The 14,145-nt window shown below is 36.8% G+C and overlaps 1 protein-coding gene and 1 pseudogene across 2 annotated transcripts in view; both read left to right on the forward strand.

Annotated features, from left to right (window-relative positions):
* The window catches only part of LOC141507108 (OX-2 membrane glycoprotein-like), a 28,164-nt gene extending 20,071 nt beyond the window's left edge, over nt 1-8,093 (forward strand). Inside the window, exons 2-4 of one of the 2 annotated variants that reach the window (XM_074214488.1) lie at nt 774-1,109; nt 1,958-2,254; nt 2,887-8,093. In XM_074214488.1, the coding sequence (XP_074070589.1) occupies nt 774-1,109; nt 1,958-2,254; nt 2,887-2,888 (635 nt within the window). In that variant the 3' untranslated portion in view covers nt 2,889-8,093. Of the gene's footprint in view, nt 1-773; nt 1,110-1,957 lie in introns of both variants that reach the window. The other variant, XM_074214487.1, reaches the window with a different exon arrangement.
* Nucleotides 8,094-9,616: 1,523 nt separating this feature from the next.
* LOC141507107 (S-adenosylmethionine decarboxylase proenzyme pseudogene) lies at nt 9,617-12,921 on the forward strand (annotated as a pseudogene).
* The last annotated feature ends 1,224 nt before the right edge of the window (nt 12,922-14,145 follow it).

Below are 14,145 nucleotides of genomic sequence, written 5' to 3' on the forward strand. Positions count from 1 at the left end.
CTATGACAATGGAAGATGATTTCCATCATTTGGAGTTTGGGTTGTAAAGGTTCTAGAGGAAAAGGGAGTGACATATGGGGTTGAGATTAATTTCAAGTCCAGGCCTACATCCTGTTCCTTTCTTTCTTTTCTTCCAAGCTTCAGCAGAAATCTTTTGCAGCACAGAATATTGTGACACTGGACAGCCAGGCCTCAGCAGACTTCTGTAATTTGCAGCTTGGATCTCCACTGGAAAGAGGGGGAGAGGATGGGGCAGCTAGGTGGCACAGTGGATAGAGCACTGGCCCTGGAGTCAGGAGAACCTGAGTTCATATCCAACCTCAGACACTTAATAATTGCTTAGCTGTGTGACCTAGGGCAAGTCACTTAGCTCCATTGTCTTAAATAAAAATTAAAAAAAAAAGAAAAAGGGAAAGGAGAATGGAGGGGGAGGGGGCTCATGTTCTTGAGTCAGCTAAGACAGGTCAAGTCTGGGAGTATGATTGGTAATGGAAGAAGGCATGCTGGGGAAGTATTAGTTTTTTTGTTTTATTTTTTGGTTCCAACAGGTGTCCTAGATCACAGAGATAGTTGGAGTTGTTTTATCTTAGGTTCATGCTTTCTCTTCTGAAGAGGTTTGAGAGGCTGTGAGGATTAAAGAAGATGTCTAGTACTCCATCTTTTTGGTCCTGTGACCCCCTTCATGTTTATTCGGCTATCTTACCTGCTTACATTTGTCAGTTTCTATGACTTTTTTCCCTTCTCTTTATTGTTATTTATTTATTTATTTTCAGATTCCACATCTGTAACAACAGTACAGAGCACATATATAGCCTGCCTTGGGAACAATGTGACCTTGAAATGTCATTTGACATCCCAAGAAGAGGTTCTGCAGGTTACCTGGCAAAAGGTCCAAGGGTCTACACCAAAAAATATAGGCACCTACAGCAGTCAGTATGGTAAAAGAATTCTCCCCCAATACAAAGATCGGTTCTACTCCTTCACTACAGAACTGAAATCCAGCATGACTATATATAATGTGACCTTGGAGGATGATGCATGTTACAAATGTCTCTTTAATGTTTTTCCAAACGGTATTCGTGAAGGACAAATGTGCTTCAGTGTACAAGGTAAATGGAAAACTGTCTTTGTTCCATAAAGATTTCTAGAAGAGTCAGGTTGTCTAAAAAGCAGGAAGAGGGGATGGGGAAGAGGAGCAGACATTATATCTAAGACTTTATTATACTGACCCTTAAGGTCAGGGCCTATAGTCATTGAATATGGAGACTGAAGGTAGTTTAGAAATGGTTTAATCTAAACTTTTCATCATGCCACGCTTTATCTCCTTTATCACAGGACACATTTATGTGGTCATAAGTGGTGAAGGAAGTCTGAATATTCCTTGTTGAGAAAATGTAGCCAGAAGTTTCAAAAGTGCTCAGACCCTAGCAGGTATTTAATAAAGGTGGATTCTTATTTTTAAACAACAGCAAAAACTGCTGTTTGCTTCCCCACCACCACATACCTAGGTGCTTCTTTACCTGTTGTACTTTCTTTTCCCTTTGTAATATTCAAAGTCAAGGACAGTATGCTCTCACATGAAATCACTTTAAAGATTCCAGGAAAGTATTCTTAAAGAAGTTCACTGAACCTCAGAATATGTAGCTACAGTGACCCAGGAAAACTTATCAATATGTTTAAAATTTCATAGCAAAAATTTGGGGTGGAGCACTATGGAAGGCATAATAATAGATCCAGGCCTGGTCTAGGAGACAGAAAATCTGAGTTCTTACCTGCCTCTGACACATACTGGTCAATTTGCTGATCCACTCAGTATCTCCAAGAAATGCTCTGAGACTCTAAGATGCTAAACTACTTAGGAGTTTGCTAAACCAATGAAATACAGACCCAGACTGAAATTATTTGTATGCTATACAAATTATGGATGATTTATGAATTTTCTTTTTGTTTGACTTAGATTTGTCTGAATTAAGAATTGGAGTCCATTTTCAACCCACTGAGAGAATCTTTACAGTGATTTGTTCAGCTGTAGGAAAACCTGCCCCTAACATTACCTTTTCCAACCAGAGCTTGCTTATGGAATTACCTAAGGAATACACTGAACTGAACCTAGATGGTATAGCCAATGTCACTAAATTGTTTAAAATCTCGAAGGAGGCTGTGAAGTCCTTGAAACTTCAGACTGTGTCCTGTGTCATGGATCACCCCCTACGTAAGGAAAAAAAACTTATTCCTTTTCTTCAGGAATCAGAATGTAAGTAAAAGGAAATTCTAATATGGTAAAATTTTAATTAGTATGTTGGTTGTGCTTCAAAAATTTCAGATAAATGAAATATCATTGTATGCATGGGAGGGGAGGTAACAGGAACAGTGGATAGAGTGCTGGGTCTGGAGTCAGGAAAATTTCTTTGTCAGTTCCAATCTGGCTTCTGACACTATCTATGTGACTCAGGCAAATTACTTAACCTTGCTTGCCTCAGTTTTCGCATCTGTAAAATGAACTGGAGAAGGCAATGGAAAACCACTCCATTATCTTTATCAAGAATATCCCAAATGGGGGTGAGATAAGACAGAGTCAGATAAGACTGAAAATGACTGAATAATAATATGTGTATAGATGAAATATCTATGTGTGTATATATATATACATACATACAAATATATGTGAAATACTATATCATTATAAGACTTAAAAGTCATTCATAGATATTTATAGCTCTTCTTGTAAGAGTTATCTGCTAATTAATTAAAGAATGGGTTCAGGGCCATTTTTCATAATTGCAAAAATCACAAAGTCTCTGAATTACATTTAATTTTCATTTCAGGAAAACTCTTCCAAAAGTAGTATCTCTCCAGTTTAGCCTTATTAACAATTTTTTATTGCAGAGTGCTATATTTGATGGAGTATTGCTTTTGGAGTAGGGAAGATCAAGGTTTGAGCCCCATTTCTGCCATGTACAGGCTAGACAACCCTGAGCAAATCAATGAACCTTTCCATATTATAGTCAACTCCCCAGGCATGCCCTCTGTAAGACTATAAATTGCAGAATAAGCCCAATCTGAATTAAGAAAGGATGTTCCTGTGTTACCAAGTGAAGTTAGAAGAACCAGGAACATGGCATACAGCTACAGCAATACTGTATGGAAAAGAATTTGTTGTAATGACTTGGCTCTTCTCAGCAATATAATACATCTAAGACAATCCCAAAGGATTCATGCCAAAAACTGTTATCTGCACCCAGAGAAGGAACTTGCTTGCTTGAATACAGACTGAAGCATGCTATTTTTCACTTTATTTTTCTTTTCTAATGAGTATCTGATTCTTTATCAGTTTATAAAAACACTCGAGATTATTTTTATGTTACTGATGTCATAATATAAATTTTCTTCTGGTCCTATTTTGTATCAATTCAATAGTCTTTCCTTGTCTCTTTGAAATAATCTATTTGCTAGTTTCTTTTAGCACAAAAATATTCTATCAAATTTATCTGCCACAACATCTTGAGCCATTCCTCAGTTGAACATCCTCTTAGTTTCTAGTTTTTAGCCACTACAAAAATACTGCTATAAATAGATATCCCTTTATATGAAATTCTAGCAAGGTTGGTTATCTGTTTATTTAAGGCAGGACATGTTAGATACAGAAAATCAGATAAACAGAAAGATTGCTACAACTAGACATGCCAATACAAAAATAAGAAGTATCAAAGTTTGGGATGAGGCAGAAAATTTATAAAATGCAGACCTAAGACCTCAAACACTGCCATGTGAGTAGTAGTTGGAGAACATTTTTGGTGTAGTAATAAATACTTTATACTTATAAATTTTGGTAATAGCTGGGAGTCCTGAATGATGCTCATCAATCTCTTTTTTAAGAAATTCAAGAAGGATGTAAGGCAATTAAAAAGATAAATATAAAATGGTTATGTTCTTAAAAACTCTTTTTTATTTGAGACCAGGCATAGCAATGCATGCCAATAATTTCTGAAACTGAATGGCTGAAGTCAGTAGATTCCTAGAGCTCTGAAATTCTGAATGGCAATAATATTAAAGCTAATTTGAGTATCTGTGTTTACACCTATATGATGATCCCATTAGACTGCCTTAAAGAGGGGCTATCCAGCCCAAGGTGGAAATGGAGTGGATCAAAGCTTCTCTTCTGATCAACAGTGGAGGTGGGTGATGCTACTCTTTCAGCCTGGACCAAACAGGAACACCCTATCTCAAAACAAAACAAAATAATATCAACATTGAGATTTAAAAAGGAAAACATAAAAATGAAGAAAACTTAGCTAGACAAAATGAATCACTGCAGTGAAGTTTTTAAATTCATTCTGACTATATGTCAACAATAGAAAATAATATAATTTGTTAAGTTACTGGATAGCAACTTGATCATGCAAACTCTCTTTCTTTTTGCTAATCTAAGAAGAATGAGCCAGTGTAAGTTGGAAGGTTATTACTTATCAGCTCATGATTGTTCATACTCTAGAGTATCTTCAGTAAAGTCTGAGATGGGAAGTAGGTAAGAATAAATATTTATGAAATACCTTCTATCTGTCAGGCACTGGGCTAAGCCCTTTGAAGGAAAAGGAAAATATCTTAAATCATTACTAATTTTTTCTACCCCCCCTCTCCTGCACATATCTGCCACTTTAGACAAAGAATAGACACTAGAATTTAGAAAAAGGAAGAAAAAAGAGAGACACAGAGAGAGTGTTTGGTATCCATTTGTAATGGATGTGGAATTAATGGGGATGCTATTTTTCTCCATCTAACGAGTTGTTCTGCTGCAAGTCAGTCAATCAACTGAAAAGCATTCATGAAGAAACTTATGTGTCAGTCACTGGACCAAGTTCTGGAGATATCATTGCAAGACTTGTGACTTAAGCTGGTGGCCATAGTGTGGGGCATATATGTAATTCTGCTGCATACAAGGAGTATGTATATATGTAGACCTTCATATCACCCATCAGGTATAAGAGTTGCAATGAATTAACTAATGATCAAACCCTAAACTTAAGAGTCAAAAGAGCTTATGTTTCAATAATGATTCTATTGCTTCCAACCTATGCAACCTCATACAGAGCATTCCATGTCTCCATACCTCAGTTTTCTGATCTATAAAAATGAGCAAGTTAGATTCAATAATTCCGAAGGATACTTGCAGCCAAAACTCAATATGAACCTATTTTTGAGCAACTATATTTCTCTGACTACTTTAGAAAATAAAGTTCTCATGACTTTTGTATTACTTATGCTAATTCTCTTCTCTTTCACTAATGATAATCAAGTGAAATTAAATCTGGCTCTAAGCAAAATTATCCCATTCATGAAGTCAGTCATTCAATGTACAAATATTTATAAAGGAAAAATGTGATCCCTGTCATCAAAGATATTATATTCAAATTGGGGAGATAACACAACCAATTTTGCTTATAGAAGATGAGGCAGAGCAAAGATGGTGGAGAAAAGGCAGGGATTCAGCTGAACTTTCCATAAAAATTTTCCAAAAAGCTTTAAATAATGACATAAAATAATTCCTAGAGAAGCAGAAGCACAAAAGGATTGGGTGAGATAATTTTCCACCTAGAAACAACTTAAGAAGAGTCAGTATAAAAGGTCTGTCACAACTGGATGAAAATGGAGTACAGCCAAGAGTAGTCTTGGGAGCCACTGTCTCAGCAGTAGTAGCAGCTGCTTCCAGAGCTCTCAGCCCACAGAGGGGGTGAACAACTGGTCATAATTGGGCATTACAAGGGTCTTTTACTAGCATGAGTCAGGACTCTGTTACTGTGCTCACACTCGGATTTAGGTCACAGTCTTGGGTGGTAGTCTTAAGGCAATAATGTTTGACTTTCATTCTTAGAGAAGACTATGACATCAGGGAGGTGATGACATCCCAAGTACCATGCATTGGATTTGAGTGAGAGTGTTCTGTACTAAGTCACCAGCCTCACTTCCCCCTCCAGAGCCATCTGGGTCCAGTAACCAGATATGATCAGGACATCAGGACTGCCTCCTGGATTCCAGGGCAGTCCGGGTTAAATGACTTTCCCAAGGTGCCAAGCTAATTAGTGTCAAGCATCTGAGATCAGATTAGAACTCCAGTCCTTCTGATAAGGTCAGTGCTCTATGTACTATACCACCTAGCAAGGGGGAGCCCTGGGACACCCAAGTTTGAGGTCCCAGTGAATTAGGGACACTCCTCATAGTAAAGAGCACTTGTGGTCACCCACAGATTAGAGCACAGGCCAAGAAAGTAGGAAGCACACTTTTCCTCAGATTATATTTGGATGAACTGAAAATTTACAGGTCCCTAGATGTGTCTTTGAAAAAAAAAACTGGGGTGGCTAGGTGGCGCAGCACCGGCCCTGGAGTCAGGAGTACCTGGGTTCAAATCCGACCTCAGACACTTAATAATTACCTAGCTGTGTGGCCTTGGGCAAGCCACTTAAATCCATTCATTGCCTTGCAAAACAAAACAAAACAAAACCTATATAAAATCCCTGAAGCTTGAGAAAGTGCACCCCCCCCCCCCCCAGCCTAGAAGCAAGTCCTCATTTTAACAAAGAATTAAAATTCAAGAAGCTGGAAAATTGAGCAAACAACAGAAAACAATTGTGACCATAAAAAATTACTATGGGATAAGGAAGATGAAAACATATACTCAGATTAAGAAAACAAAGTCAAAGCTTGTATATCCAAGGCCTCTAGGAGAAATATGAATCAGGCCATGGAAGAACTCAAAAGGATTTTGAAAATCAAGTTGAGAAGAGAAATAAGAGTAGTGTGAAAAATCTTGTAGAAAGAGAAAACAGCTTGGTAAAGGAGAAAGAACAATACTGAAGGAAATAACACCTTAAAAAAAAGCCAAATGACCAAAAAAAAAGGTTCCCCCCCCAAAAAAAAAAGCCTAATGAGAAGAATGCCTTAAAAAGAATTGGCTGAATGGAAAAAGAGGCACAAAATTCAATGAAGAAAAAAATCCTTAAAAAGTAGAACTGGTTAAATTGAAGAGGAGGTTCAAATACTCACTGAAAAAAATAATTCCTTAAAAATTAGAACTGTAATGACCAGTTATGACCAGTTGTTTACCCCCTTACCGTCTGTTGGGCTGAGAACTCTGGAAGCAGCTGTGCTCCAATCAAATGAAAGCTAATGACTATGAAAAATCAAAAAACAACAAAACAAAACCAAAAAAACAAAAAATAGAAGACAACGTAAATTATCTCTTTGAAAAAATAACTGACCTGGCAAACAGATACAAGAAATCATTTAAAAATTATTGGAGTGTCTGAGAGCCTTGAACAGAAAGAGACATCATCTTTCAAGAAATTATCAAGGAAATCTGCCCCGATATTCTAGAACCAAAGGGTCAAACAGAAATTGAAAATATTCACAGTTCACTTCCTAAAAGAGATGCCAAAATAAAAACTCCCAGGAATATTATAGACAAATACTAGAGCTCTCAGGTTAAGGAGAACATATTGCAAGTAGCCAGTAAGAAACAATACAAGAATAATAGTCATAGACGGAATAATTTATTTAAATGGTTTAGCAGCTTCTACATTAAAGAATCAAAGAGCTTAGGATATTATATTCAAGAGGAGAAAGGAACTAAGATTACAACCAGTAATCACCTCCCCAGCAAAACTGAGTGTTATACATCAGAGGAAAAATGTTTATTGAATTAAATAGAGGACTTTCAATCATTCTTGATGAAAAGACCTGAACTAAATAGAAAATTTGACTATCAAATGTAAGACTGAAGAGAAGCATTAAAAGGTAAACAGGAAAAGAAAGTCATAAAAAGCTTAATAAGGTTAGCTGTTTACATTATAACATGGGAAGCTGATTACTTTTAACTCGTGAATACTTTCTCATTATTACAGCAGTTAGAAGTAGTATGTATAGATAGAGACCACAGGTGTGAGTTGAATATGAAGGGATGATAGCTAAAATATTAAATTAAAGCATGAGAGAGAAATATGCTTGAAAGTAAGGGAAAGGGAGAGGTAGAGTGGTATATATTATCTCACATAAAAGAGGCAAGAAAAAACTTACAGAAGGGGAAGGGGGGGAGATGAGAGGGAACAGTTAGTGAGGCTTATTTTCATCAAAATTGGCTCAAAGAGGGAATAATAAACATATGTTGGGTATAGAAATCTAATTTATCCTACAGGAAAATAGGAGGGGAAGATATAAATTTAGGGGTGGGAGTGATAGAGGAGTGGGCATATAGGGCAAGAGTGTAGTTAGGAATAAAATACTTTTGAGAAGGGGCAGGATAAAGAAGAGAAAAAGAATAAATGGGTTTGGTGGAGAAGAAATATGATCAAGGGAAATACAGTTCGCAATAGAAACTGAAAAAACATTTTGAAGCAGGTTTCTCTAATAAAGGCCTCATTTCTCAAACATAAATAACTGAGTCATATGTATAAAAATAAGAAAATACTTAGAGCATCTGGTGATAGGGAGCATAATTTGAGAGGGTTGTTATTGGGAAAGGGGATATGGAAAAATGCCTCTTGTAGACATAAGATTTGAGATGAATCTTGGAGTGGGAGACAAGCAGGGAGAGCATCCAGACCTGGGGCAGCCAGTGAAAAGACATGAGTCAGGAATATCATGTGTGAGGGCTAGCAAGAGAGTCGGTGATCCCAAATAATGTATTACATGAAAGGGAACAAAGTGGAAGAAAAAATTTTAAAATAGCAAGGAGTAAATTTGTGAAGAAATTTAAATAAAAAAAATTTATACCTTACTCTGGAGGTAATAGGGGAGCCACTAGAGTTTATTTTATATGTTGGTGATGTAGTCAGTTTTGTACTTTAGGAAGATCCTTTAGCAGATGAATGGTAGGTAGATTGGAGTAGAGTGAAACTTTGTATGAGGAAACTCAGCAGTAGATGATTGCAATAATCCAAAATTGAGGTGATGAGGTCCTCCACCAGAGAGGTAATAGTGTCAAAGGAGAGAAGACACCTCCTAAGAGAAATGAACTGCAGAGGATGAAGTTGAGTCTCTCTTTCTGTAAAAAATAAAAATAAAAAAATATATATGTATGTACATATGTATAGATAATATATGGGTATACATATATATAAACATGTATATTCACATACACACACATACACATTATTTATTGCCTCAAACTCTGAAGATAGTGTAGCAAGAGACATGACTGCATTCTGGCTCATGGTGAAATTATGAAAATTTTTTCAAAATGTGTTGCAAAATGCATATCCTAAGGGACACCAAAACTTGACCCACGGGAAAGTTTTCCTCTGATTGACCAAAGCAGAGCACAAAGTTGAAATAGGAAACAGGCTTACCCAGTATAGCCGGCGACATTAGCTAGCGCTCGCTCTATGCTCTTCTCTGTAACGGGAACCAGCGGAGTAAAAGAGACTGAACAGCATCTGCCTCTATTTCCAACACAGACTCACGTTCAACTTTGGCACGAGAGGAAAAAAAAAAGCCGGGAAAAATTTTATTAATCTTTTTTTTAAAAAAGTTAATATAAAATTATAACAAGCAAAAAAAATAAAAAGAACCACACGCACTCAAAAAAGAAAAAAGACAAAAAAAAAACACCTCCTGAACTTTAAAGAAGTAGCAGGAACAACCCGCAGCGGCGGAGGTGGTGGCGGCGGGAGAAGAGATTTAATTTAGTTGATTTTCTGTGGTTGTTCGCTTGTCTCACGGTGATGGAAGCTGCACACTTCTTCGAAGGGACCGAGAAGCTGCTGGAGGTTTGGTTCTCCCGGCAGCAGCCAGAGGAGAGCAAAGGATCTGGGGATCTCCGCACCATCGCAAGGTTTGAGTGGGACAAACTTTTGGAGAATGTGCATTGTTTAATCATAAGTGTGACAAAAACTGACAAGCAGGAAGCTTATGTACTCAGTGAGAGTAGCATGCTTGTCTCCAAGAGACGTTTCATTTTGAAGACACGCGGTACCACCCTCTTACTGCAAGCACTGGTCCCCCTGTTGGAGCTTGCTAGGGAGTACAGTGGGTTTGACTCGATTCAAAGCTTCTTTTATTCTCGTAAGAATTTCATTTCATTTCACTCCCACCAGGAGTACCCACACAGGAATTTCCAGGAAGAAGTAGAATTCCTTAATGATATTTTCCCAAATGCAGCAGCATATTGTATGGGGCATATGAATTCTGATTGCTGGTACTTGTACACTCTGGATTTTCCAGAGAGTCGGGTTATTAATCAGCCAGATCAGACACTGGAAATTCTGATGAGTGAGCTTGATCCAGCAGTTATGGACCAGTTCTACATGAAAGATGGTGTTACTGCAAATGATGTCACTCGTGTGAGTGGAATTCGTGACCTGATACCAGGTTCTGTCATTGATGCTACAATGTTCAATCCTTGTGGTTATTCAATGAATGGAATGAAATCGGATGGAACTTATTGAACTATTCACATCACTCCAGAACCAGAATTTTCTTATGTTAGCTTCGAAACTAACATAGGTCAGACCTCTTACGATGACCTGATCAGGAAAGTAGTGGAAGTTTTCAAGCCTGGAAAATTTGTGACCACCCTCTTTGTAAATCAGAGTTCTAAATGTCCCACAGTGTTTTCTTCGGCCCAAAAGACTGAAGGGTTTAAACGTCTCGATGGCCAGATTGCCCAGTTCAATGATTACAATTTCGTTTTTACCAGTTTTGCTAAGAATCAGCAGCAACAGCAGAGTTGATTAAGAAAAATGAAGAAAAAATGCAAAAAGAGAACACAAATAGAAGGTGGTGACAGCTTTCTAGTTAATGATACAGGGGGCCATGCTTCCCATACCCACCACCATGTAGGCGGAAAGCCCTAGATGTAATCATAGTATAATCATTTTGAATTGTATGCATTATTATATCAAGGAGTTAGATATCTTGCATGACTGCTCTCTTCTGTGTTTAGGTATTCTATGCCACTCTTGCTGTGAACTTGAAGTGCATGTAGAGAAAAACTTTTACTGTATGAGACTTTACAAACCTTGTAAAAACAATTCAATTAGGATTACGCACAGTGTAATTTTTCTCCAAGTATCACCAAAAATTCCCCACAGACAAAGCTTTCATCCTCATTAGGTGTTGGCCTCAGCCTAAATCATCTGGAACTGTTCTGTTAAATTGCTGCCAGATATTTTTTATGGGCAGTTTCTTCCCAATTTTCTAGACCACATTTTTCTCTATTAATTCTAATGAAACTAATTCCTACTTAAACACAATGTTTCTTTGCACTTGAGGAGTTAGAAATTTTACCTTCTTAAGAAAATTAATGATTACTACAGCTGATGATTTTGCTTACTTATATAAATTTTGAATATTAAAAATTACTTTTGCTCCCTGTATCTTTAGTTCTTTAAGCTCAGTGATTTCCCCCTCTCCCTTTATAAAATGAGCAATATACTGTTACACTGAGTTTAACATTATTAGCCTTTCACCTTTGGAGGGGAAAAAACCTTGGTTCAGATCTTAATTCAAGTCAAGGTGGGTTTGGTGGCCTTTTTCATGTATGATTGGCAAGGGTAGGGGGGTGGGGCACCAAGACTTTCTCCAGTATGTGTTGGTTAAGATTAGAGTGCTTTGACAGTTATGAAGGCTCTAATTATGCCATTTCCATACTCCACAGTTAATAGAGCACCAAACATATAGCCATGGACCTTCAAATACTTAATTTTTTTTAAGTTAACAAATTAATAGGGAGATTTAGTGTCAAGATATGGAATTTACCAGACTAGATTTGCCAGTCAGCTTGGATCATTCACCATAACTTTTTCCTTAGCAGCCATTTCAACCCAATTGTGAGTAAACAATATACTGTTAACCTAATTTTGTTGTTCCAAGCAGAATTGATATGCCTTTTTATCTTGTGACTGAAAGTCCTGTGATATTGTGGTGCATGAGACTATTATGCTGTATTTGATAGTGTTGTGACTTCATCTGTTGTTCCTCTTAATTAATGTGGTGATTCCTTTAACCATGATTTGATGGCATCAAGTGAATGACTGCACAAAGTGAGAACTGTCTAGGTTAACTGGACAGACAGTGAAGTAAAATGCTATTCATAAAAACAAGGCATGTTCAAAAACGGTCACTTAATGGATGACTTATGTAGATGCAGGCTTTCAAGAGTTGGCATTTTCAGCAAATAACTGGGATTTTAACAGCTGTGTGAGACCAGCAAAATTAACTTAAATTTGTTATTTTCCTCTTGTCCTCGCAATTTTGTTTTGACTCTTTCTGGATTGATGCAGTGGTGTTTTGTTCCTTCCGTATTTATAAATGAAACACTTTTTTTTAGTTTTTTAGTGTTTCTAAACTTTAAAAAAATCTACTTGGTTAGTAATCAAGTGGTTGGAACACTGTTTTGACTTTTATTTTAAGCATGTTGTTGACTCAAAGGCTTCATTGAAGAAGCATTCTACCAACTTGGTCAATTTGATTCTGTAATTTGTAAGTAATGTTGCACCTGCTACTTTTTTGGTGCTTGATATTTTTGAGGACCAATAATTCAAGTAGATTTTGTTCTTGAACAGTGTCCCAAGAGATTTGATAATGACATTTGTTGACTTGAGGTCTGATTTTAAAAAAGTATATTGAAGATCCCTTTCTAACTAGTTGAAAAAATGTGCACAGATTTATATAAATATGAAAACATAAGTCTCTGATAGAAAAGTGAAAGCTGTTGAATGGATATTCATCTAAATTAATCTAGTGTGATCAGAAGAGGGGAAGTTTTGGTGTCATAATTTCTCTCTTCATGGTGTTGGACTTTAATCAGTTAAAATATATTTTTAAAATCTGTACCACAAAACTTAATGCTTCAATAAAAGTTTGCTTAATTAATTGTTTAGTGATAAAAAAAATAGGAAACAAAATAAACTCTATGTATTGGCAATTATGGTTATACCTTGTGTTTTCCAGCCATTTCCAATTACTCATCATTGAATTCAGTTGAACACCTGATAATATCCCTGATTTGTCCATTGATCATCTGTTTTGTAATCATAAAACTGAAATGGTAAGTTGCAATAGTCATTGACAGGAGCAAAAAGGGAAAGTTGGCCTCACATATGAGCAAACCTGTTTTTAATGGCCTTAGAAAGGCACACAATTGATCTCCTTTGTGATGCCTAAAACTTGGACCTTGGGGAAAAGCAAATTGTATTGAAAAAATCCATTGGATGAGGAATCATACAACCAGGTTTCTAGTCTTGGCTCAGCTGCTTACTAATTCTGCGCTCTGGGCCTTTGTCTATATGATGCCTGGGTCCTTTACAGTTCTGACAACATGTAATTAGACTAAAATACAATGTAATTCCTGAGAAAAGTAATATTTGAAGCTAACATTAATGATTTACTGGTTATATACAAATGTATTTCAGATCTTTTTTCAACAACCAGTTATATGGTGTAATAGATCAGAGTACAGGGCCTGGAGAAAGGAGAATCTGAGCTCAAATCCAATACCAGATACTTTTTTGTCTGTGTGATCCTGGGAAAGTCACTTAACCTCTTTCTGCCTTAGTGTCCTCTACCATAAAATGAGGGTAACAATCTCCCAGAGTTTTGGTGAGCATCAAATGATAAAATATTTAATGATATATAATATGTACTTAATAACTGCTTATTCCATCTTTTACCTTTATCCTCCTTCCCCTGTCCCACTCCTTATCTGATCATCTATTTATACATATGATTTGATAGGAAAAGAGCAAGTGGCAGGCCCTGGGAGGGGGGGAGCAGGCAAAAGACAGGGAAGGGCCAAAAGCATTATAAAGAGGGTAACTACTGGTAGGCCTACCCTAATTCATAAGTTCACAGTTTTGCCTAGGAACTGACTAAAAACAAACATATTTTTCAAACAGACCTAATTGTAGGAGAGAAAAATGTTTGATTTAAGAGATATGATCTCAAAATTACATTGGGGAAAGAATAGGATCATTTTAATACTGATATCATAGTACCTGAGGCATCCACTTCTCTAAAGTGCATCTCCAGAATATCTAACTACACCGGGCCAAGGTCCTCCATGGGCTCATATCCCTTAGAATCCTGGTGTATGAACTTTCTTTGCACTATCATTTGTTTTTTCCTACTCAACTGAAACAATTGGTTCAAAGACCT

Source organism: Macrotis lagotis, chromosome 1 (genome assembly GCF_037893015.1).
Source record: "Macrotis lagotis isolate mMagLag1 chromosome 1, bilby.v1.9.chrom.fasta, whole genome shotgun sequence".
Lineage (NCBI taxonomy): Eukaryota > Metazoa > Chordata > Mammalia > Peramelemorphia > Peramelidae > Macrotis > Macrotis lagotis.